This window comes from Malus domestica, chromosome 16 (genome assembly GCF_042453785.1).
Source record: "Malus domestica chromosome 16, GDT2T_hap1".
In the NCBI taxonomy this organism is placed as follows: Eukaryota; Viridiplantae; Streptophyta; class Magnoliopsida; order Rosales; family Rosaceae; genus Malus; species Malus domestica.
The window spans coordinates 36,770,639-36,794,225 of NC_091676.1; the positions used below are offsets into that span (position 1 = coordinate 36,770,639).

The window sequence follows — 23,587 nt, forward strand, 5'->3', positions numbered from 1 at the left end:
CAACCTATACTCTACTATCATTTGGCAACTTGCCACTAATGCCACCAACCAGGTGAAGAAGGAACTCATCTTCATGCCACCAACTAGGTGATAAAATGTACAACACGTACTCTCCTTCATGCCACAAACCAGGTGATGAAATGTACAACTCGTACTCTAATATCATTTGGCAACTTGCCATTCATGCCACCAACCAGGTGATGAAATGTACAACCCGTACTCTCCTTCATGCCACCAACTAGGTGATGAAATGTACAACCAGTACTCTAATATCATTTGCCAACTTGCCACTCATGCCACCAACCAGGTGAAGAAGGAACTCATCTTCATCCCACCAACCAAGTGATGAAATCTACAACCCGTACTCTAATATCATTTGGCAACTTGCCATTCATGCCACCAACTAGGGGAAGAAGGAACTCATCCTCGTGCCACCAATTAGGTGATGAAATGCGATGAAAGGTGATGAAGGAACTCACCTTTGTACCACCAACCAAGTGATGAAAGCAACTCACCATTCATTCCACCTACCAGAAGACGAGTGGTACAACTTGTACATGTGAACTCCTAGCATTCACAAAAAATGAAAAACCCTCAAACTTGACAACTCAACTAGGGGAGCACTTATGCCCAACAAGAGTTATAGTCACTCACAAAGTCTTATTGCAAGCCAACAACAACTTCAGTGCATGGCATACGAAGGTCAATCTATTCAGCCCTCTTGCATCTACTTCAGACATTTCCCTTCTGTAACAATGCAAACACTACAACTCGTAGAAAGCTTCACACACTCTTGATCAAGAAAATGTGAAGCAAAACCAATTTATGGTGCCAACAAGAGCTTCATCAAAGGAGTTCAACCACAATTCTCAAAAACTTCACACACTCTTGATCAAGACAGTGTGAAGCAAAACCAATTTATAGTGGCAACCAGAGCTTCATCAATGGAGGGCAACCACAATTCTCAAAAGCTTCACACACTCTTGATCAAGACAGTGTGAAGCAAAACCAATTTATGGTACCAACAAGAGCTTCATCAAAGGAGTTCAACCACAATTCTCAAAAGCTTCACACACTCTTAATCAAGACAGCGTGAAGTAAAACCAATTTATGGTGCCAACAAGAGCTTCATCAATGAAGGACAACTACCAATTCTCAAAAGCTTCACACTGTCTTAATCAAGATAGTGTGAAGCAAAATCAATTCATGATACCCAACAAAAGCTTCAACTCCAAAGCTTCACCTACAAAGCTTCAACTCTAAAGTTTCACCTACAAAGCTTCAACACAAAAGCTTCACCAACAAAAGCTTCATCAATAGAGGACAACTACAAATTCTCCAAAGCTTCACACTATCTTGATCAAGATAGCGTGAAGGAAAATCAATTCATGGTATCCAATAAAAGCTTCAACTCCAAAGCTTCACCTACAAAGCTTCAACTCCAAAGCTTTACCTACAAAAGCTTCAACACAAAAGCTTCACCCATAAAAGCTTCACCAACAAAAGCTTCAACTCCAAAGCTTCACCATCAAAAGCTTTATCAATGGAGGACAGCTACAAATTCTCAAAAGCTTCGCACTATCTTGATCAAGATAGTGTGAAGCAAAATCAATTCATGGTACCCAACAAAAGCTTCAACACCAAAGCTTCACCGACAAAAGCTTCACCTACAAAAGCTTCAAAACAAAAGCTTCACCCACAAAAGCTTCAACACAAAAGCTTCAACTTCAAAGCTTTACCTACAAAAGCTTGACCCACAAAAGCTTGACCTATAAAAGCTTGACCCACAAAAGCTTGACCCACAAAAGCTTGACCCACAAAAGCTTCACCCATAAAAGCTTGACCCACAAAAGCTTCACCTACAAAATCTTCACCCACAAAAGCTTCACCCACAAAAGCTTGACCCACAAAAGCTTCACCTACAAAAGCTTCACCCACAAAAGCTTGACCCACAAAAGCTTCACCTACAAAGCTTCAACACAAAAGCTTCACCTACAAAAGCTTCACCTACAAAAGCTTCACACTATCTTGATCAAGATAGTGTGAAGCAAAATCAATTCATGGTGCCCAACAAAGCTTCAACCTCAAAGCTTCACCTACAAAGCTTCAACACCAAAGCTTCACCTACAAAGCTTTATATATATTTTTTTTTTGGAAATTTGAAAATTCAAAAATTCGGAAATTCAAAAATTCGAAAATTCGAAAAAAAAAAATGCCTAGGCCTCATTTTCTTTGGGCCTAACAACTTTCATAACAAATATATATGAAGAAGGAGTTTTGGGCTACCACTTAGAAAGGAAATGTTTCATTCGTCAACTCCCTCGACCGGAGACTTGGGGGACTCCTACCATATGCTACTGCACCTTGATACTCAGAAGTCTCACAACCACTCAGTGACTTGGATTTTTCAAGTCTCCAAACGAGAAGTTTTCCTCACTCGGGAAATTAAGGGAGCACTACCTCAACCTACATGCTTCACTCACAAAGCTTCAACATACAAGCTTCAACAAAAAGAAAAATTCAAAGAACTTAGTGAAGAAAGCCTTGGTGTATTTAACACAATACGTTGAAATGAAGCAAAGCTTGTTTATTGATATCTCCGATAAGTTATAAATATGTACATATATATGAATCAAAATAAACAAACAAGAGGGAGCCTTCACAAAGGTTGCTCAGGAGAAGTCTCAGTAGTCGGCAGAGCCCCAGAAAGAGGAGGCACCAGAGGGTGATTATTCAGAGCCTCAGCACTAGCAGAACCCCAGAAAGAGGAGGCACCGAAGGTTGATCATTTGGAGCTTCATTATGCGGTACAGCCCCAGATGACGAAGGCAATAAATGCCTTTGGAACAAACCCACAAACTTCTAATGATCAAGTAAAATCTGACCATCAGATTTCTACAGCTGGTCGAGCTTCCTACTTCATGTTTGTAGCATAGTCTTGTGCGAGCCTATGCAACTGTTTATTCTCATGCTTGAGCCCTTTGATCTCCTATTTAAGACTTATCACTTCAGCCGCCAATGATTCAACTTGGTGGGTTTGAGCAAATAGGCGTTGGGCCATATTAGACACAGAACCTACACATTGAACACTGAGAGCCAGAGAATCCTTAACAGCCAACTCATCAGACCGTTTGGAAAGTAGTCTGTTATCTTTGGGAGTGAGAAGGTTCCTGGCCACCACCGCAGCGGTCATATCATTCTTCATCACAAAGTCCCCAATGGTAAGAGGACCAGTAGGGGATAAGAAGGATGGGCGCCATATGTTGTCTTGAGAAGGCATGACTGCCTTTTCACCAAAGTTCAAGTCAAAACGACGGTTGGATGGGCCAGACATTCTCAGAAATGATGAAGGAGAAATGAGGTGCAATAAATCTTTGAAGTAAGGGGAAATTCCTAAAAGCAATAACTCTCTGAATGAACTCCTTGTACACAATTGGTGCCCTTATAAAAGATAGGGCAACAAGGCCGTTGGTTTAAAAATTGAAGAGGCACCACTCTCCGAATTTCGAAGAGGCACCACTCTCCAAATTTCAAAGAGACACCACTTTCCACACGCAATATCAGCTCCTCGGGTACCACGGGTAACTTTGCCAAAGATCTCTGACAAAGTTTAGAACATGAATTTTGAAGGTCCAGCTACCCTACTACTACCCACAAGGGTAAAGGAACAGCTCCACTGCTTGATAACTAGAAAGTCCCAATGTGTGTCAACCTCTGTGTTCCGTGGCAAGACAGACTGGCAAAAATGCCCAACCTTTACTCACATTCGAGAAAACACTCCCAACAAGATTACTTGCTCAAAAATCGAAGAGGAACCACTCTCCGAATCTCGAGAGCCAAACTCCCAATAGGATTACTTTCTTAAAAATCGAAGAGGCACCGCCTTCCGATTCTCGAGAGCCAGACTCCCAACAGGATTGCTTTCTCAAAAATCGAAGAGGCACCGTTCTCCGAATCTCCGAATCTCTTTCTCCTTGTTTGCAATCTTCACACGCAACATCAGCTTTCTAGATACCACATACCACTTTTTCAAAATGCTTTGACAAAGTTAAAACACGTGAAGCTTGCAGCTCCCATTACATTGCTACGACCAAGAAGGGCAAAGGAATATCATTACTACTTGTTGTTAGGAAGACTCCTATATATGTCGACCTTCATCCTCCACGGACAGGCAGACCTGCAAAAATGCTCAACCTTTCCTCATATCTGAGAGGGCACTCCCAACGAAACCTTTCGAAATACTCAGCTTTCTCCCTTCCAATAATACCTATGCAAACCAGCCACACCAGAGCAAGAGTATCTCATATCATCAGGGTCAAAAGCAAGAGTATCCCATATCATGCTTTTTCCCTGTCTTTTCCTTTGCCCTTGTTCTTACCTGCAAGACAAGGAGAAAGAGAGCAATCAGTTAGCACTTGGAATCAAGCTTCTAGTCAGGAACTGACTGCCTAGAACCTCTTACCTGATTACTTACCTGGCATTGCTCTCGAGTACTCATCTTCAACATCTTATGCTTCCAGAAAAGACACCACATCTGCCTGAGGAACGGATAGGGCAAGTGAGAAGGATATAAGGAAGCATGTGGAGACAAACGCAACAGAACACATGCCGATTCATCTATTACTTCGTCAACAGCAAAAGTATCCCATATCATCAAGGTTGAACGCATTCTTGATTTGATGGACTTGTTTTGACCCTTAAATTCTTGAGTTGGCCTTATACTCTGGAGGAAACCAGAAAACCCTTAAGCCCAGTTCAAGAATAAGCCTGTGGAAAGTTACTTCTTCAAAAGCAAAAGTATCTTATATCATCTCTTTTCCATTTACTTCGCCTTATCCTTGTTGCTGTTTACGACACAAGGAGAATGAGAACAATCAACCGGAAGCCGAAGTCGAACCTTCAATCCAAGTTGCTTGCTTGGAAGTCTGATTGCTTACCTTGTCTGTTACCTCTTTCGGTAAATCTTCTAGCTCGACGACTTGGGGGACTCCTACTATAGGGTTTTGTATCGCAGTTGACTAAGCCCGAAACTACAAGTAAGCTTCAAGTGAAATTGATACATTACCTTGTGCATCTTCATCGGTTAAAGATACCACCCCTGGATAGAGGAAAAGTACTTCCAGAGAAGACGCCACATCTACGTATGAGACACATAAGGTAAGTGAAAATGATACCACACTTCGGTACTTAGAAGTTTCGTGATTACTCAATGGCTTGGATCTTGCAAGTCCCCAACCGAGGAGCTTCCCTCACTCGAGAACTTAGGGGAGCACTGTTTATACCATACTTAACCAATCCCGAAACAACTGAGCATGGGTTAACATTATACCATCAAGGACCCAGAAGAGTTTCCCTCCAACTAGAAGGCCAATCACAGCGCGACACGTGTCGACATCAGAAGCCAATCATAGCGCGACACATGTTAACATCAGAAGCCAATCACAACACGACACGTGTCAATGTTAGAATGAAACTAGAAACTCTCTTCTATAAATAGAGATCATTCTCTCACAATATTTTCTAATGTCATTTGTACTAAATCATTCACTAGTACTCACTAAAGGAGAGCTTAAACCTATGTACTTGTGTAAACCCTTCACAATTAATGAGAACTCATCTACTCTGTGGACGTAGCCAATTTGGGTAAACCACGTACATCTTGTGTTTACTTCCCTATCCCTATCCATTTACATACTTATCCACACTAGTGACCGGAGCAATCTAGCGAAGGTCACAAACTTAACATTTTCTGTTCTACCAAAGTCCCCACTGATTTTGTGCATCAACAGGATTGTCCTTTCATTTGGATCTAAGGGCAAGGAACGAAAGATTGTGATTATAATATTTTAAAACCAAAAATTTGAGATGTGATGGAACAACAGAATCTCATTTTCTCAAAAAGTAGCATACATGAAATAAAACAAAATAAGTTGGGGCAATTTAACGCCCTCGTTTTCCCAATTTAATGCCCTCTCAAGAAGGGCATATATGCCATCTTCCCTTAATATCATAGATATGACAAACTAATAATAAGTAAGAGAGAATGGGTTGCATTTTACACCACAAGGTTAGGGGTCATTGGTAAAATGGCCCATGAGATTTCAATTTTCACGCCAATGAGTGTGTAATTGCACCAATTTAATGCCTTTTTCAATTTCACAGTCTAATTAGACGTTAATTGCTGATGTGGCATAGATTGTGTCCATATTTTGTCACAGCCCATTCCGAAATTTCATATTCGTGGATATGAAATGACGGAATTGCCCTTAACGGTTGCTAAGGTACGTGTGACATGTTAATTGATAAATGTATACTCTCATAAGTTCTTGGAAATAAATTTTTAAGTGGATTAAAAGTTGTTTACAACTTGTGTGGATAGGGACCTAAAGGAATTGGATTGTAATTGTTTTGGGTGGACCACACACACACGGGACAAACCCTCTCTCTCTTCCCTTTCAGTTTCTCTCTCTCTTTCTTCCTCTCGAAACCGTACGGACAAGGCACCAAACCTTCAAAACATCACGGATCAACGTCAAAAAGGTGAGTTTCTTCATCCTTGCAACCTCCTAAGTCGATTGGTACTAGTTTTAGAACTGGAAACCCTCGAAATCACGTGAAATCCGAACCCCAGTTTAATGTCACTGTTCATGCACACGTGAATTGTTGATTTTCAGGGAATTCTAAGCTTACAGGGAGCTTAGTGAGGTCCCAAGGAAGCTCGGAGTACTTAGTTTGAAGGTTTTGGACGTCGGGATCGTAGGGTTCGAAGTTGGCCGGTTTTCTTGGATTTTCTCCGGTGAGATTTCGTGTGTTTTTTAGCCTTAAAGTAGTATAGCGTGATTCTACATGCTTAGGGCTTTATTTTGATATAAAATGCGTAAGAAATGGTTGAGAATTGACGGAGAACAAACAGATTGAAAAATCTCCAGTTTTTCGGCGCCGGCGAAACCAGTCCGGCGACTGGAGGAAGAAGATGACGCGGGTGGGGGCGCGTGCGGCATTGAAATTTTTTTCTAAAAATACTTCGACGTCCGTGACGTCGAGTAAGTCACTGTGGTATATTCATATACCCAATTTGATCATCGCATGAGAAGTTATTACGTATTGTTGGTTGTATGCTTTAAATAACGTTTTTATAGTTGTTTCGCATATAGGTGAGACCTATCACGAGGACGAGCGCATTCAAGGGCATCACGGGGGTTACGACCCTTCGACTTACCAGTGAGTGGGCAGTTATTTTCTGTATTTACCTATATACTATTGATTTTTCCCAGAAATCGAATTTAAATGAAGGGTAAAAGACTGTTTACTACCCTCATGTTTCGTGGTTTTCAACATTTAGTACATCAAGTTTTTTTCATCTCATATTCATACCTAAAGTGTAAATTTTGGGACAGTCTCATACATCCGTTAGTCAAATTGTTAAGTTTTCCGTTAACTGTGACGTGGCGCACTTACTGGGCGCCATGTGTCATCCACGTTTTTTTTTTCTTTTTTCTTTCTTTTCTTTTCTTCTTCCTTCTTCTTCTTCTTCTTCCTCCGACTGCAACTTTCCTTTTCTTTTCTTTTTCTTCGTCCTTCTCCTTCTTCCTTCACTCCTCATTCCTTCCCTTTCTTCCCCTTCTTCCTTCTTCTTCCTTCTCATTCTCCTTCTTCTTCCTCTGAATCTAGGGAAGCTTTTTTTTTTTTTCTTCTTCTTCTTCTTCTTCCTTCTCTTTCCTCCTTCTTCCTTTTTCTTCTTCTTCTTCTTCTTCTTCTTCTTCTTCTTCCTCTTCTTCTTCCTCCGAATCTACCCATATTCAGTTTTTTCTTTTTTTTTCTTTCTTCTTTCTTCTTCTTCTTCCTTCTTCTTCTTCCTTCTTCTTCTTCCTCCTCCGAATCTGCCCAGATTCAATTTTTTTTTTCTTCCTCCTTTTCTTTCTTCCTTCCTCCTTCTTCCTTCCCCTTCTTCGTACTTCTTCTTCTTCCTCTGAATCTGGGGGAAGATGATTTTTTTTTTATTTTTTTAGGAAGAAGAAAAAGAAGAAGGAGGAAGGAAGGAGGATGAAGAAGGGGAAGGAAGAAGGAGAAGAAGAAGGAAGAAAAAAAAAGTTGCAATCAGATGAAGAAGAAGAAGAAGGAAGGAGGAAGAAAAAAAAAACTTCCCTAGATTTCGAAGGAAGAAGAAGAAGGAGAAGGAAGAAGAAGGAAGAAAGAGGAAGAAGGAGGAAGAAGAAGAAAGAAAAAAAAAACAAACAAACTTCCCCAGATTTCGGAGGAAGAAGAAGAAGGAGAAGGAAGAAGAAGGAACAAGGGGAAGGAACAAGGGGAAGGAACAAGGAGGAAGGAACAAGGAGAAGGAGGAAGAAAAAAAAAGTGTGGTCTGAGGAAGAAGAAGAAGAAGAAGGAAGAAGAAAAAAAAAATGTGGATGACACGTGGCGCCCAGTCAGGGCGCCACATCACAGTTAACGGGAGACTTAACAGTTTGACTAACGGATGTATGAGACTGTCCCAAAATTTACACTTTAGGTATGAATTTGAGACGAAAAAAACTTGATGTACTAAATGTTGAAAACCACAAAACATGAGGGTAGTAAACAGTCTTTCACCCTTAAATGAAAGTATGTTTTAAAATGCCATGCATGCATATTATGAAATATCTGAGTTAGTAATTGATGCATATATATATGTGAAATTGTGCTGTGGACGCACAAGTGAGTATCAGGTGAGTTTTATGTTATTCAGGTGAATTATTGATGATGTGAATTGTGTTGAGAGCTCATAACTTGCACCCCTGATGTTAGTGCTTATATTATTCACTCGCACCACACGCTTACCTTGGATTCAAGTAGGTGCATGTCGTACAGACCATTAGAGGGTTCCGACGTGTCGTACAGACCATTAGAGGTGGTTCCGACTTGTAGGTGATTTTAGATTATTATACAGTTGTTGATGAGAGAAACACTAGAGCGTATTCTTACACCTTTCTTATTGTACAGACTACTTCAGGTAGTTCCGATTTATGTGCAGAGTAGCACCGTACAGGTCACTGTGGTGACTCCGATTGGTTGGATATTGAGCTATAAAATTAACCGTACAGGACTAGCTGCAGGGTCTCCGGTTGATTCATTATTTCACCTGTTATATTGATGCATCCTTATTTTGTTATTGACGCTTATAGCGTGGCATACTTTCTAGTTTTTGATAAAGATTTGTGATTTGAGATATATGAATATTTATATGCATATTATGTTATTTTCTGGGAAAATATACAAGTTTTACAGCGAGGGGTTAGAAATGTTATTAATTGAAATGCTTTCGAAAAGCTTTGTTTTACCGACCCACTCAATTTTGTTTTGCGCCCCTCCAGGTTCTAGTTAGCAGTGTGGGTGGCTCACGAGGATTCCCACGGCGTTCTGATAGACTCCTTAAATGTAGGACTCACCTGCGGGTGTTGTAATTTAGTTATAGTCCTACTTAACTACACCTAGTACTTATGCTCTAAATATGTGTGTTTCACACTTAAACTCACTCTAACATGTTAGTTGGATATTATTGCTAGTAGTTGGTTTTTATTCCTTCGTATTTCCTTTATCTTTTGCTTCCGCATCGCACTTTTGGTTACGTCACGCCCACATGACGCCCAACATGCCTTGATTCTAAGATCGGGGTGTGTCACATTTGAAGCACATGTAGACTAAACTATCATCCACCCAAGGGCAATTTTGACAATTACTATCTTGCGCCTAAAACACTTCATGCTTCCCAACCCAATACTCTAAATTGTTGTGACCAAGAGGTTAAATTGGTGCAATGTGTACTTCAAATGTGGGATTGGTCTATGCCACAACAACACTTAACATTTAACGAGGCACTAAAATTGACAGAGGGGTAAAATTAGTTAATTTTAAAAACTACATGGTATAATATGCGGACATTGAAATCTTGTGACTCATTTTACAAATGACTTCTAGATCTCGTAATATAAATTATAGTTAATCCTCAATTAAGATAGGTATGTAGACACAATAATACTTAGGGGTGAACATAAAAACTGCAGAATCGTGAAACCGAATTGAACCGCGACAAATAAACTGTAAAAAATCACATTAACAATAAAAGTCAACATAGGTTCAAGAACCGAACCAAACCGTTCCAACTAACTCCAGTTTCGATTTTCATGCTGGCAGAATCGTTCAAAACCAAACTGAACCGAACCGAACCATTTATATAAATAATTAATTAAATTTAATAGTTGTATGATAAAAAGATGCATGTATATGTGAATTTATATGTATATGTTAGAGACCCGGCTTTATTGCTTCTCGAGATTCCATTCACAAATGTTCCTGCAGTTTGGACCACAATATCATGAGCTTCATAATCAAAACTTAGAAAAAAACATATACATACACGCAGAGAAATGGATGATGTACCTAATACAGTCATACAGAACTAGTAAAAGAAGCGAGTTCTGATACTCTTCCAAGTTTCCAACATATCTGCACACTACCACAAAGCTATATGTGTGAATGTGTGTGTGTGTATGTGTGTATATATATACGTGTGTGAATGTATATTTCGTAAGCGAACCCGTACCGAACCTAACCGTTGATACTTTTCAATTTCAATTTGAGGATGAAACCGCAGCGTGCCCATCCCTAAATAGTACTCTTTTCTTTCCTTTAATTTTTGTTCCATCTAGAACAAACCAAGGCATCACTTATACCCGACCCGACTTGGCATTGCCGCACATCCGTCTACTAAACCAAGTAAACAAGGCCTCCAACAATTTTCTCACTTTTGTGTTGTATTCTTTCTTTGAGCACAAGCTAAATAAGGTGTTTTTTGGGATTCACATAGATAGAAACCAAACAAGGCCTTGGGTCTCCAACCCTCGCAAACTCTCTCTGAACCAGCCATGGCCGCGCTGCAGTACCTGGAGTCGCTGCGCAACGCGCATCCGGAGCTCGCCGAATGGTACAATTCACTGGCAGATCTGTACCAGAGGAAGCTATGGCACCAGCTCACTCTCAAGCTCGAGCAGTTCGTTGCTCTCGCCGTCTTTCAGGTCTGTTTCCCACCCCCCAATTTTGGGTTTCCTTGATGCTTGAGTGTAGGAATGTGAGTTGAGACAATTTTTCTGGAGATTTAGGGTTTGTGAAATTGTTAGGTTGGGGGCTTCAAGTAGTATTTGGGTTTTGATGCTGAATTAGGGGTTTTAGGGGAAATTAATAGGAAACTGGGGTTTTGATGGAAAAATTAGGTTTTTTTAGTGTTTGAGATTCTTCCATTTGGTTTTGTTTTCTCACTTGGGTTGTAGATCGTGATTCGTACTGGATAAGATGCACAAGTTACGCTTCAAGAGATCTTTAGAATTTTTACTTTTGGTTGCATTAAGTGACACCCTAGTGTAAATCTATGAAAGCGTTTGCCATTGTTGTAGTTCTACACTTTTCGGGTAATTTGAGTAACTAGAGGTCCAAGAACTAGGAATCCATTCATTCTGCTTTTGAGTTTTCTTCTTTGGGAGTAATTAATTCTTTTGATCCTAATTTTTAAATTATTAGATTGGAGCCAAAGGCTTAAATCTTGATGCTTTTTTTTTTTTTTTTCTGGGTTTTAATTCCCTTGGAACCCATTCCAGTTACATTTATTTGTCTGGGAGCAAAGTGGGTTTGTAACTGTTTGAAGTAAGCTGCTTAATTAGCATGTGGCTGCTTAATTATCATGTAGCTCCATGCATCAAATAATTTGTACTTTTGTGTGTATACTTTGTGGCGTGCAATTTAACTTTCTTTGCTACCTGGAGGAGGGTGGAGCTTATAGGAGGTTAAATGGGTTCCTGTTATGGGGTTACGCAGTTATAGCAAAGTTGTTTAAAGTGTTTAGTATGACCCAAGCATTGTATAGAAACATATATCAAAGTAAATTACAGTTTAAAAGCTACTTTTAAGATTCTTTCCAACTGCCTTTACCAAAATTAACCCATAGTCTAATTGTTCTCTCTTTCTCAATGTATTTTTTTACAACATTGCCATGTTTTCGTAGATTAAGGAATTAACTGAATTAGATTGGAGACCCTTCATGTTTAAAAGGTGAGAATAATGGAATTTGAACTGTTATCCAATTTAAATAATAAATACTTTATAAGATATAGAGACTATCTCGCAAATAATTGAGGCTAGTTTAAGTACTTTATTGTAGTTGTCACAAATGTGACACAATAGGTATTGTATTTTCTATTCAGTTTTCGATCTCTATGCAGGGCATTTATCATGAGAAATGCATTTATAACATTTCAGCATGCATGTAACTGGAAAAAATAAAAACATTTAGGCATGCATTTGCATGGAACTAGGTTTGCCATCCTTATCCCAAGGCCAGTAGCATGATTGCTTTGTAAGTTATAAGTGGTCATGTTTAGCTTCCTTTATGCCTTCACATCACATGTTATGGTTGTGTGCCGTAAGGAATTTAATTGTTGAAGTATGTTTTTATCTTAATCAGGATAATGCTATTTTACAAATATGTGCATCTTGAGATGAGATTAGATTGCACTTATCTATACTTGACCAAACATGTCACTAGCATTGATAAAAAGTACAAAGCCAATTAGCATGGGATTCATCTGGTTCTATGTTTTATCATGTAATTCATTTGCACGAAGAATTTCATTAACCTGGCACATTTTCTTGAATAATTGAATTCATGAATTGTTGAATTGTGGTATGTTGAATGCCGTTATGTATTATCTCTTAATACTAGTTGCTAGTATTATGTCTGTGGATGTATGTACAAGTTGTATTTTTTCTTGAATTGGTAAGCATTCCAGTATGACGTTTTGTTTCTTGGATGTGTCCTTTCTTCCCACAACTGACTTTTGTTTCTTATTATTGAATATCAGGCTGGTGATGCTTTAATACAGTTATACCACAATTTCATCACCGATTTTGAGACTAAAATCAACCTTCTCAAGCTTGCACACTTTGCGGTCATCGTTTCTCGACAGTACCCAGAGAAGGAAGCTGCTATCAGTTACCTAGAAGGAGTGATTGAGAAGCTTCAAGCCACTAGAGAGCAACGCATAGAGGAACCAATCCTTTACATTAAGATGCAAATAGCAATATTCAAACTTGAGCAACAAGACCAAAAAGAATGCAAAAGGCTTCTAGAAGATGGAAAGACTACACTTGACAGCATGACTGACATTGATCCATCTGTATATGCTAGCTATTATTGGGTATCATCTCAATATCATAAGTTCCGTCAAGAATTTGCTGAGTTCTACAAAAGTGCTCTTCTTTATCTAGCATACACATCAGTGGAGTCGCTCTCAGAATCATTCAAGCTGGTATGCATTGATACTCTTATTCGTGAACCATTTTCCTTTGCAGTTATTCCTAGTTTCTACATCCCATCATTATTTTGGAATGTTATGTTACAAGAAGGCTTGAAATCTGTAGTTGCACATACATACTAGAGACGAATCGTTTGTTAAATTTAAATATCTTCCATTTCTTATGATTGCATCTCCCTCGGCAAAATATCTCTTCTAAATATTCCTGTCTGCAGGATCTTTTAAATGCATGTGTATTTATTAAACTGTCTCTGGCTTTGCTTTCACCAAATCACTAGTTTTGTAGAAACACAAAGCATTTTCGTGCTTCAAGTGTTATAATTTGTTGAGTTCCATGCTTGGATTCAAATCTTCCAAAGCATGCTTTGCCTTATAAATATATTATGCCAAACGAATAAAATAAAGAGAATGGACAATCTTCTACTTCCTGCCATCATGAGTTACCCATATGATTGTAACCATAATTTTAATAGGGTAGTTTAGAGAATACAACTTAATGTGAAGATTTTATTGGTTAGACAAATATGTAATAGGATTAATGTCAGGGAACTTAACCTTTTATGTTCTTGAATAGAAATGGTGTAGTATAATTTTTATTTATTGTAGCATAGGTGGGCAAAAGATGAGAAATGCATTCAATTCTTTTTCTGTCAGTTAATTGGGGATTTCTGGTTTGCAAGAACCGGAAAGGTTTGTAGTTGCATTTTAGTACCCTTCTAGGAGAATCCATTAACTTGGCTAAGTGCACTTGTAGTGTGCAGGCTGCCTTGAACATTGACTCTGTTCAACCCATAGTTAATTAAGGGTATCATTTCATAGTTTTTATTTTTTACTGGTTCAGTATGCATTTGAACAGTTGTGATTAGGGCATGAGTGATAGCCTCTGCGGACAGTAATATTTATCTTTCAGATTCCTATGAGTCAACTGTTCATATTTGGTAACTTTTTAATTTTATTTTTACTTCTGAGTGACTGATTGGTAGTTTATTTTTTTTAATCCATGATAATTTTTAACGGTTTGGTTGTTTGCATCGTATTTAAGGATCTGGCATTTGATTTGTCCCTTTCTGCGCTCCTGGGAGATAATATCTACAACTTTGGAGAGCTGCTTGCGCATCCTATTGTAAGAACATTTTTGCAGAGTTTTTTGTTTGGTTTCATAATATTTTGCTTCCTGTGCACTGCGTGTTACTTGGAAGAGTTCCCTTTCAAGATGCACAAGGTGTTTTTGTTACTTTATATGATATTTTTTTGCACCAAATACTAGGACATTGGATTTGAAATTGATCAGAAAATAAGTCATGCAATGCGCAACTAAGCCTGTATGTAGATTCGCAATGCAGTCTTGTTGATACTGCTATTTATCATACACTGTACAGTCATCAGTTATTACCGCAATTCGTGTACCCTTTTTTCACTTCGGTTTTATTTTCACTTTCCCACCTAGAGCCTGATAAATTAATTTTGATTTCTACTGCTATAGACTATCATGAAGTGATTGTCATCTCAAACCTAGTTGCCTGGATCTTTGTATGATATGTGCATACATGGTTCTTTGTACATGGATAAATGTTTGTACATTGGGTTTGCATAATGGTTTAGTGAACCATGTGATTTTAGGATCTGAATTTCTCTTATCTACCCTACCGTGGATGCTTGCACCGTCCATTAGTGTTTTAGTGGATGACCTTATATAGATATTAATTACATACCTAAAAAGTTTCTATGTAGTTGCCATGTGTTTCTTCTGATATGTGTAGGCTACATTATACTAAGTTATTTGCGCTTCACTTTTCTTTTTTAGTAGATGACAAATTTTAACAATCTATGCAGATTAAGAGCCTTCTAGGGACAAAGGTAGAGTGGCTTTACTATATTCTTCAAGCGTTCAACTCTGGTGATTTAGTTCGGTATCAAGAATTATGTCGTGTGCACAATGCTGCTCTGAGAGCACAACCAGCATTAGTTGAAAATGAGAAGAAGCTTTTGGAGAAGATTAACATTCTGTGCTTGATGGAAATTATCTTCAGGTTTGTGTGTTCTAGATTGTCCTTTCACTTGTAATCTGTAACAAAGGTGTGTGCTTTTGAACTACTATTCACTAAGTTGATATGGTCCTTGCAGCCGGCCATCTGAAGATCGGACTATACCATTGAGTATCATTGCAGAGCGCACCAAACTTTCTGTTGAGGATGTGGAGCATCTTCTTGTGAAGAGCCTTTCCGTAAGTTCCTGTATTCTTAAACTTGATGGACAGTGAATTAATTTGGATTGTCCAAACTAAAGTTCTACAAGCCCTGCCTTTTCATTTCTCCCCACTTGCAGATGTATACCATTAGAGAAGACTGGTTTTTATGACGACAGTTCTCAATGCATGTCTTAGTAACAAGTAAAGATTAAGTACTCACAACGATACTTTTCATAACTCTTGCATTCAGAATAGGGAAACAATTTTTTTTTTTTTAAAATGAGATGCTTATGATTTGAGAGACTGAACTTTTTACTTGGTAAAGTGCTAGTATTCTAAAGTTGATCACATGAACACGTTTGAGACATGTTAGATCCTATGTATATGGTATTGGCATTTCAAATCTTATTTGTACATATGTAGTGGGTTTCACACTTTCAATTCAATATAACTGACCTAGGATATATTGCATGTAGCATGCAGCATGCAGCATGCAGCATGTGACATGCAAATGAGTGTAAATAATTATATGTTTTTCTTGTATTTATTTGTAATATTATTTTACATACAATTTAGTTTCAGACAATAAATATAAGGCCTTTATTGCATCTAATTGTTTTGCAGTTGTATAGCTGTCTTGTACAATAGTTGTAACAAGGGAAGATTTAGGATAGTAGTTTCTGCCTTAACAAGGAAGTAATTAATCGGATTTTTTTCTCTCTGTTTTTGCGGGGTTTACTGAAGACTTGGCACTGGTAATTTTATAAATAAAAGGAGACCGAATACGTTATGATTTGTAATTATTATGTATCGTATGGATTTTGGTAGTTTCTTTGTTAATCTGATTTGCATTTGGATTTTCTATATTGCAGACAAGCAGGGTGTTGGATGATTTATTCACTTATTCTGTAGTTAGAAAGTGTTGTTTTCTTTCTATTTTCTATTTAATAATTATGGGAGAGATGTTGAGTGCAGGTTCATCTGATTGAGGGAATAATCGATCAGGTTGAGGAGACGGTGCATGTGTCCTGGGTGCAGCCAAGAGTATTGGGGATTCCACAGATCCAATCTTTGCGTGATAGGCTGGACGGTTGGTTGGACAAAGTCCATACTGCTTTGTTATCGATCGAGGCGGAAACACCTGATTTGGTTGCGTCTTGAGTCGCCTTTTGCTTTATTTTCTGCCCAGTGTAACAAACCCTTATCGGAGAAATGGGGGGTTCAAAATGCAAGGGGGCCAGGAAACACTAGTTTTCGGTTGATTGAGCACTTTGGGCCAACTTTGTTTATGCTGCTTTTCTTATTGGTGAAGCTTTTTGGTTGAATCATTTTCCTGGAAGGAGCGGCCTTGTGTACTGTACTTGGGAGTAATACTCCATTGTTTAGTGGCATGGCATGCCTAGAGACATGGTGAATCGATTAAAATGCGCTGTCGTTATACCTTTGTATTTTGAATTTTCCTTTCCCTAGATAACCTAACTTTATGCTTTTTCATTAGTTTTAATGATTTTCTCCTTCTCGCAACTTGTTCGTTTCGCCGTAAATGTTTTCATGTTCCGTTACTCGCTGATGGATGATTGCTTGAACCTATAAATCTTTAATCTTTGCACTGCGTGCATTGCCAAAGTGGGGTTACATTGCATCAGACTATTTGTGTGACATGTATTTTAGGGTTTAGGGTTAGTTGCAGCTGGAGATTGCTTCTCTCAAGATAGCAGAAAGTAGCGTTGCTCACAAGTGTTTCTACTATAACTACTTTTATTTTAAATCTTTGGCTTCTTAGCTTGAAATTACCCTTGAGATTGGTTAACTTTTCACTTTTTTCATTGTGATTTTAAATTGATACAAGTGGTATTTGAGTTTGTCTATCGTTATCGTTAATTATTTTGATCGTTTCGTAAAAAAATCTCTATTAAATAAGGGTCAAAATAACAAAAATATCATCAATTTAATAAAATAAAATAAAAAAGCCAAATTAATCTAATAGAAACTAAGAGAATTTGTGTCATTTTATTCTTATTGAACAAACATTCTTCATGAGATTAGGTGGGCTAGGCGGACAACTAAGCAAATGTAGGCGCATTTTTTTAATTTTCAAACACCTATAAACTAATCGGGACGGTAGTCAGCCGCCTAGCATCAAGACAAGGCCTAAGCGGCGCTAGGTGAGAATTTTTAGAACGGTGCTTATCACACAATACTGTTGGATTAAATGAATTGAAAAAGATTAATAGCAAAAAAATTTAAAAAGTGAGGAATAAAAATGTGTACGTAAATAGAAGTATCCAAACTCAATCAGGAAGAGTCCTAGGTTTAGCTAGCTCCAGACAAATTTTTCTCCCGAGCAGCCTCTCCCTCTTTTAACGTAACCCGCGCTAACTCTCTCGTATCTCTCTTCTCTATGCGCTCTCCGCTCCACTGTCCACTTCTCCTATCTCCGAACAAGGTAAACTCTCTCTCTCTCTCTCTCTCTACATATATATATATATATATAATTAGTTTTGGTCCAAGTGATTTTCTTTATTAAATTTCGGTGCTGTAGAATTTGTGAAATTGGGATTAGCAGTGTTGTGTTGATATGGTTTGGGAAATTGGTTGAGAGCTGTCTTCTCCAGATTCTTTTCTTAGCTTCTGTGCTTCTGTTGTTGTTGTTGTTGTTGTGAGTCTGAGTCACACCCAATGCCATTGCAGAATAATTCAATGGATTATCAATGCAGTGCTGCGGCCATGGGAGGGCTACCTCTCTAGCCCTAGCTCCTGCTCCATTCCAAACAGTTGGTCACCTTGAAGCTAATTCACAATAATCGCCCGCCAAGTGGCTGCCCTGCTCTCCTCTTCTGCTCGATTCAACTTCCAACTTTGAGTGAGGTTAATTCCCCCCCCCCCACTCAATTTCTTTTTCTTTCAAGTTTGGTGTTTGAGAAATTGAAATGTCAAAAACTGACTAATAGTAATACGACTGTAGATTGCTTCCTAGTTCTAACATGAACATAGTCAAGCTGCTCGTGCCCACAGTCAAGCGATTGAATGATGTCACAAAGTATTGTCGAGGTAAACCCAAGTTCCATTCACTCGTTTTTTTTTTTTTTATGTCGTAGCAATATAAAAATATGTTTTTCATTGGTGAAGAAATCCTTGCATGTATAATAGCATCAAAGACAGTCGATGGGAAAAGAGACTATGAATTTGTATCACTAATGCTTAATTTTGAGTACAGAGGCCTAAACAGCCTTCCTAATGCTTGTTTACACTTTCAATGCAGCATCGTGTTCTTCTTTCATACATTCATCCCCAAACTTCTCAGCACAAGTTCATTCTCCGGACCAGGAGGTAGTGATTGCTTTGGGAAGCAATGTGGGTGACAGACTGCATAATTTCAATGAAGCCTTGCAGTTAATGAGAAAATCGGGCATACACATCACAAGACATGCTTGCTTGTATGAGACAGCGCCAGCCTATGTGACTGATCAGCCTAATTTTCTCAACTCTGCTGTTAGAGCTGTTACACAACTTGGGCCTCATGAGTTATTAGGAGCACTGAAGAAAATTGAAAAGGACATGGGTCGTACTGATGGTATTAGGTATGGTCCCAGGCCAATCGACCTGGATATATTGTTCTATGGAAAGCAAAGAATCAGTTCTGAGATTCTTGTGGTCCCCCATGAAAGAATTTGGGAAAGACCATTTGTAATGGCCCCACTAATGGATTTGCTGGGTTCAAGTATTGACAGCGATACAGTTTCTTGTTGGCATTCTTTCTCAAACCATTCTGATGGGCTTTTTGATTCTTGGGAGAAATTGGGCGGTGAACCACTCATTGGAAAGGAAGGACTGAAGAGGGTTTTGCCTATTGGAAACGGCTTTTGGGACTGGTCAACGAAAACCTCGGTAATGGGTATCCTTAATTTGACCCCAGATAGTTTTAGTGATGGAGGAAAGTTTCAGTCTGTGGAGGCAGCAATTTCTCAGGTCCGTTCAATGATTTCAGAGGGGGCAGATATGATTGATATTGGCGCACAGTCTACACGGCCAATGGCTTCTAGGATTTCAGTTCAACAAGAACTGGATAGACTAATTCCTGTCTTAGAAGCAGTTCTTGGGCTGCCTGAAGCAGAGGGAAAGATTGTATCTGTGGACACATTTTATTCAGAAGTTGCGGAAGAAGCAGTCAGTAAGGGTGCTCATATTGTAAATGATGTATCTGCCGGGCAGTTGGACTCTAACATGTTAAAAGTCGTTGCTGACCTCAAAGTTCCTTACATTGCAATGCACATGAGGGGAGATCCATCGACAATGCAGAACAGTGAGAACCTGCAATATGATAATGTTTGTAAGCAGGTTGTGTCTGAGTTATACTCGAAGGTGAGAGAAGCTGAAATATTAGGCATCCCCGCTTGGAGGATGATAATTGACCCTGGACTTGGATTTTCAAAGAACCGTGAACACAATTTGGAAATCTTAATGGGGTTACCAAATATTCAAGCAGAGATTGGGAGGAAAAGTTTGGCTTTGTCTCATGCGCCCATACTAATTGGACCTTCGAGAAAGAAATTTTTAGGTGAAGTTTGTAATCGCACTGCTGCAACTGAAAGAGATGCTGCTACTGTTGCTTCTGTCACTGCCGCAGTCCTGGGCGGAGCAAATATTGTAAGAGTACATAATGTAAGAGATAATGTAGATGCTGTAAAGCTATGTGATGCAATGCTGAGACAGAGGAGATCTATTCCTCCAAGTTATAAAAAATGATGACAACTCAGCCCATGAAAAGCATAAAAACGGAGATTGGAGCAAAGCATTTGGTAGCCGGGAATAATGCTCACGAAAAGAGAATGGATGAGTTAGCATCTGTTTTCAGGTGCAATGTAGGGAGGGCTTCCAATGAAGTACCTAGGACTCTCAGTTTTACTTTGTCTTTGTTTCTGTGAACGACCGCAAAGGGTGCTATTACAATTTTCAGAGGAAAGGATAAATGATATTTAAGAAAGGCCCTGCCCATGCCCAGGCCAGGTAATTGCAATTATTTTATTTTTATTGTCAATTCAGTCATTAACTGCTTAAAGTGAAACTGAAACTATGGGGGGTAACATCTCTTCTTTTCTTTTGTTTTTTTTGGTTGAAAAGAAAAACTAAAAACATTTAGGAACCACTTTCCCTGGTCTTATTGTACTAGTAGGAAGGCGTTCACAACATTCGGAAATTCACTACTGAACATGAGGAGCCCATCCCATGTACAGTGATTTTCGTTTGATGCTGTGCATAATTCGTATAAATGAAGTTATTTTTCAGTCAACCGAAAGCATGATTATAAAAAGCCAAAAAATGTAAAAGAGTACAAGAATTAATTCAAGTTATAAGCAGGAGTAGAAGCTCAGTCATGAGTTCATGATAGACTTGTTTAGAATTCCCCTTCCGGGAATGATAAACTAAATAAATAAATATAGGCCATAACCTAAACTATGCCTTCCATAGGATATTTGAAGCCTCCTCATGGCAGAAGAAGTTACCGGATGAATCATCTCTAATCAATTCACATCCCCAGCCCCACCTCTCCAATAAGAAAAGTAAACTGCTGGAACGTGAGCAACTTTCCAATGATCTTCCCCACTATCAGGAAGTAGTGGCTGGATTAATTCATCTGGCATATCCAAAAATTCTAGCAACTTTTAAATTTTTTAAATGCTCAATGCCTGATCGGACCTTCTTCGACAAGTTGCAGCGCTGGATTATTCACTTTTCTAGACAAGGCATTACTCCCTCATCCGTGATAATCTTTTCCACTCCTAATTTGTCATACCTAATACCTTTAGACTTGGAAACCCTCCTTCCTTAAAATGCAAACATTCCCCGTCATAAACCTGAAGCAGTTCAAGATGTACCAGATTTGGCAAACCTTGTAGATGTACTGGAGGATCCTCCTTTAGCCGATTCCATTTCAAAAAGAGTCTCGCCAGGTTATGAAGAGAAGAAATCCAGTGTGGTAAGTTTTCTAAACGCCTTGTCAAATATAGTCACTGCAATCCGGAAAACAGAATCAAAGTTCGGGTCGTGTCTGCCAGGGCTTATCGCTCATTGTTCATGCACAACATGTAAGTAAACCTTTAGAGTTTTTATGAACAATTTGCTTTCTCTGCAGTGGATGTTTCTGTATACGTTCCCTCCTCCTTTGGGTAAGCCTGCCAGATAAGTCCTCTTAACATTGTGTTTGAGTTTTGACATATAATCTGATAGGATTTTTAGTACCTGCGCAAAATAGGGTTAAAATCATTGAAAATACTTGCAAGAATACAAAGTAATTGTAGTTTAGATGCTCATGCAAGGTCGTTGTCCCTAAAGATTGTTTGACTAATTTGTAATTAAACTAACTCTTAATTAATTATTAAAACAGATTTGATCAAAGATTTGAGATTTATGAATTTAAATAGATTAAATTAACAATAAAAGAAATCTGAAAGTTGGAAATAATGGCAGCAAAGAAGAAAAACGTTTTTAAAATTAACAATTTAGAGAAATCTAGGGTTTAGCCGTCACCTTCACAATCCTATGCAATTCTATCAACTACTTATGAATTTCCACATACATGCTTTGAAGGTTAGGTTTTCCTAATGCATATTTTCCTCGTGATGTTCAAGCAAAAACGTATATTTAACATGCAATCCGCCTGTGATGTTTAGATCAATTATAAACATGCAAGACTCATTAGGCTTTGTGAAAGCCCTTTGAAAAACCATGCAACTCTTAAGAGCGTGATGTTCGTCTTAAGTTAACTTACAATTACTAATCACAAGAAGCCCTCCTCAATTTCAGGGTGATGTTCCAACAGAGATCGCATCAAATTACTTGTCTAAATATTCTAATGGTGATCAATCATTAAAATATATATATAGTTTTAATCGCGGTGATTAATAATTCAAAGCAAGCATGCATCCATTCATAATCAAGTTAATAAAATTACATATTCATGTTAAGGCTCATGGTCTCGCCCTAGCAAAGGAATTAGTTACGCATACTCTTAATAAAAATCAAACAAAATATTATTAAGAAGAAAAGGAATGAAAACATCTTAAAGTAGAAAATCTCCAAGAACCCTAGCAATTATTCTCTGTCTCTAAAGTTGCATAAAAGAAAGCATAACCCCAAACTAGGGCCGACTAAAACCTTAAATATATCCCTAAAAGCCAGCGGCACAATCCCTGAGAACCAAGTCTCTTATTTCCACTAGGAAGCTAACTAATAACAAAATACATTAAAACATAAAGTCCTAATTAAGTTAGGATAAACTGCACAAAAACTGTCCAGCCACGTTCTAGCCTCAAATCTCCTCCAAATCCGGCCCAAGATAGCTTGTTTTAAAGATTAGGACATTCTGAACACATCTCTAGAAGGCCACGAACTCATCCGAGGTCGTCTTGAACTCCAAAAAAGCAATTCAAGCCCAAAATGTCACTATTCCAACACTGCGCACGGCTCTTTTATTTTATTGCCAGAAAATAGCTGCTTGGTGGAAAATTTTGATTTTTTGACACGGTTTGGACGAGTGACTCACGAACGTGCTTCAACTGGAATTACTCCAAAATTCATCCATTTGATCCTGTTTTGCTCCAAAGGAAATTGGAAGTCTTATATTGAAAATACAATTTAAAGTATCAAAATTCTTTCAAAATATTAACCAAAATATACTAAGAATAGGGTTAAATATATAATTGTTTGGATCCAAATTTACACCATCGGCCCGTGTAATCAAGGCCGTTAAGTAAACATAGTTCTCAACCGTCGGATGGAAAAGTGGGGATAATTTTTATTGTTAAAGTGTTTGGGCCCAAAATAATAGTTTGGGCCGAGTATAGAATCATTCTCGGCCCGGAAAGCCTTGCGACAAGAATACCATGGATCGTTTAGTACGTGGGCCTCCAAACCTAGGTCGGCTAGGTCATAACGCAAGAAGTCGAGTCCTGATGCAATGAGGAGTCTCGGCAAGACCTGGAAGCGAATCCGGCTCGGTTAAGGACTAGGTTCACAATCCTAGTGAAAGTAGGACTGGTCGAGTTGGTACTGATCAGGA

The 23,587-nt window shown here is 38.6% G+C and overlaps 2 protein-coding genes across 3 annotated transcripts; both read left to right on the forward strand.

The window, feature by feature from the left end:
• The first annotated feature begins 10,674 nt into the window (after window positions 1-10,674).
• LOC103446296 (26S proteasome non-ATPase regulatory subunit 13 homolog B) lies at window positions 10,675-17,050 on the forward strand. Its single transcript, XM_008385383.4, has 6 exons — window positions 10,675-11,051; window positions 12,888-13,334; window positions 14,383-14,463; window positions 15,174-15,370; window positions 15,465-15,564; window positions 16,504-17,050. Exons 1-6 carry the CDS (start codon window positions 10,902-10,904, stop codon window positions 16,687-16,689), a joined length of 1,161 nt encoding a protein of 386 aa, XP_008383605.1. The 5' UTR covers window positions 10,675-10,901; the 3' UTR covers window positions 16,690-17,050.
• A 764-nt stretch (window positions 17,051-17,814) lies between these two features.
• LOC103446277 (folate synthesis bifunctional protein, mitochondrial-like) lies at window positions 17,815-20,548 on the forward strand. 2 transcript variants are annotated; one of them, XM_008385363.4, is made up of 4 exons: window positions 17,815-17,974; window positions 18,220-18,396; window positions 18,494-18,579; window positions 18,791-20,548. In XM_008385363.4, the coding sequence occupies exons 3-4, from the start codon at window positions 18,513-18,515 to the stop codon at window positions 20,272-20,274; spliced, it is 1,551 nt and encodes a 516-aa protein (XP_008383585.1). In that variant the 5' UTR covers window positions 17,815-17,974; window positions 18,220-18,396; window positions 18,494-18,512; the 3' UTR covers window positions 20,275-20,548. The 2 variants fall into 2 exon arrangements, with proteins under 2 accessions (XP_008383585.1, XP_070671533.1); XM_070815432.1 differs by having other exon boundaries at window positions 17,816-17,974; window positions 18,246-18,396.
• Window positions 20,549-23,587: the final 3,039 nt, after the last annotated feature.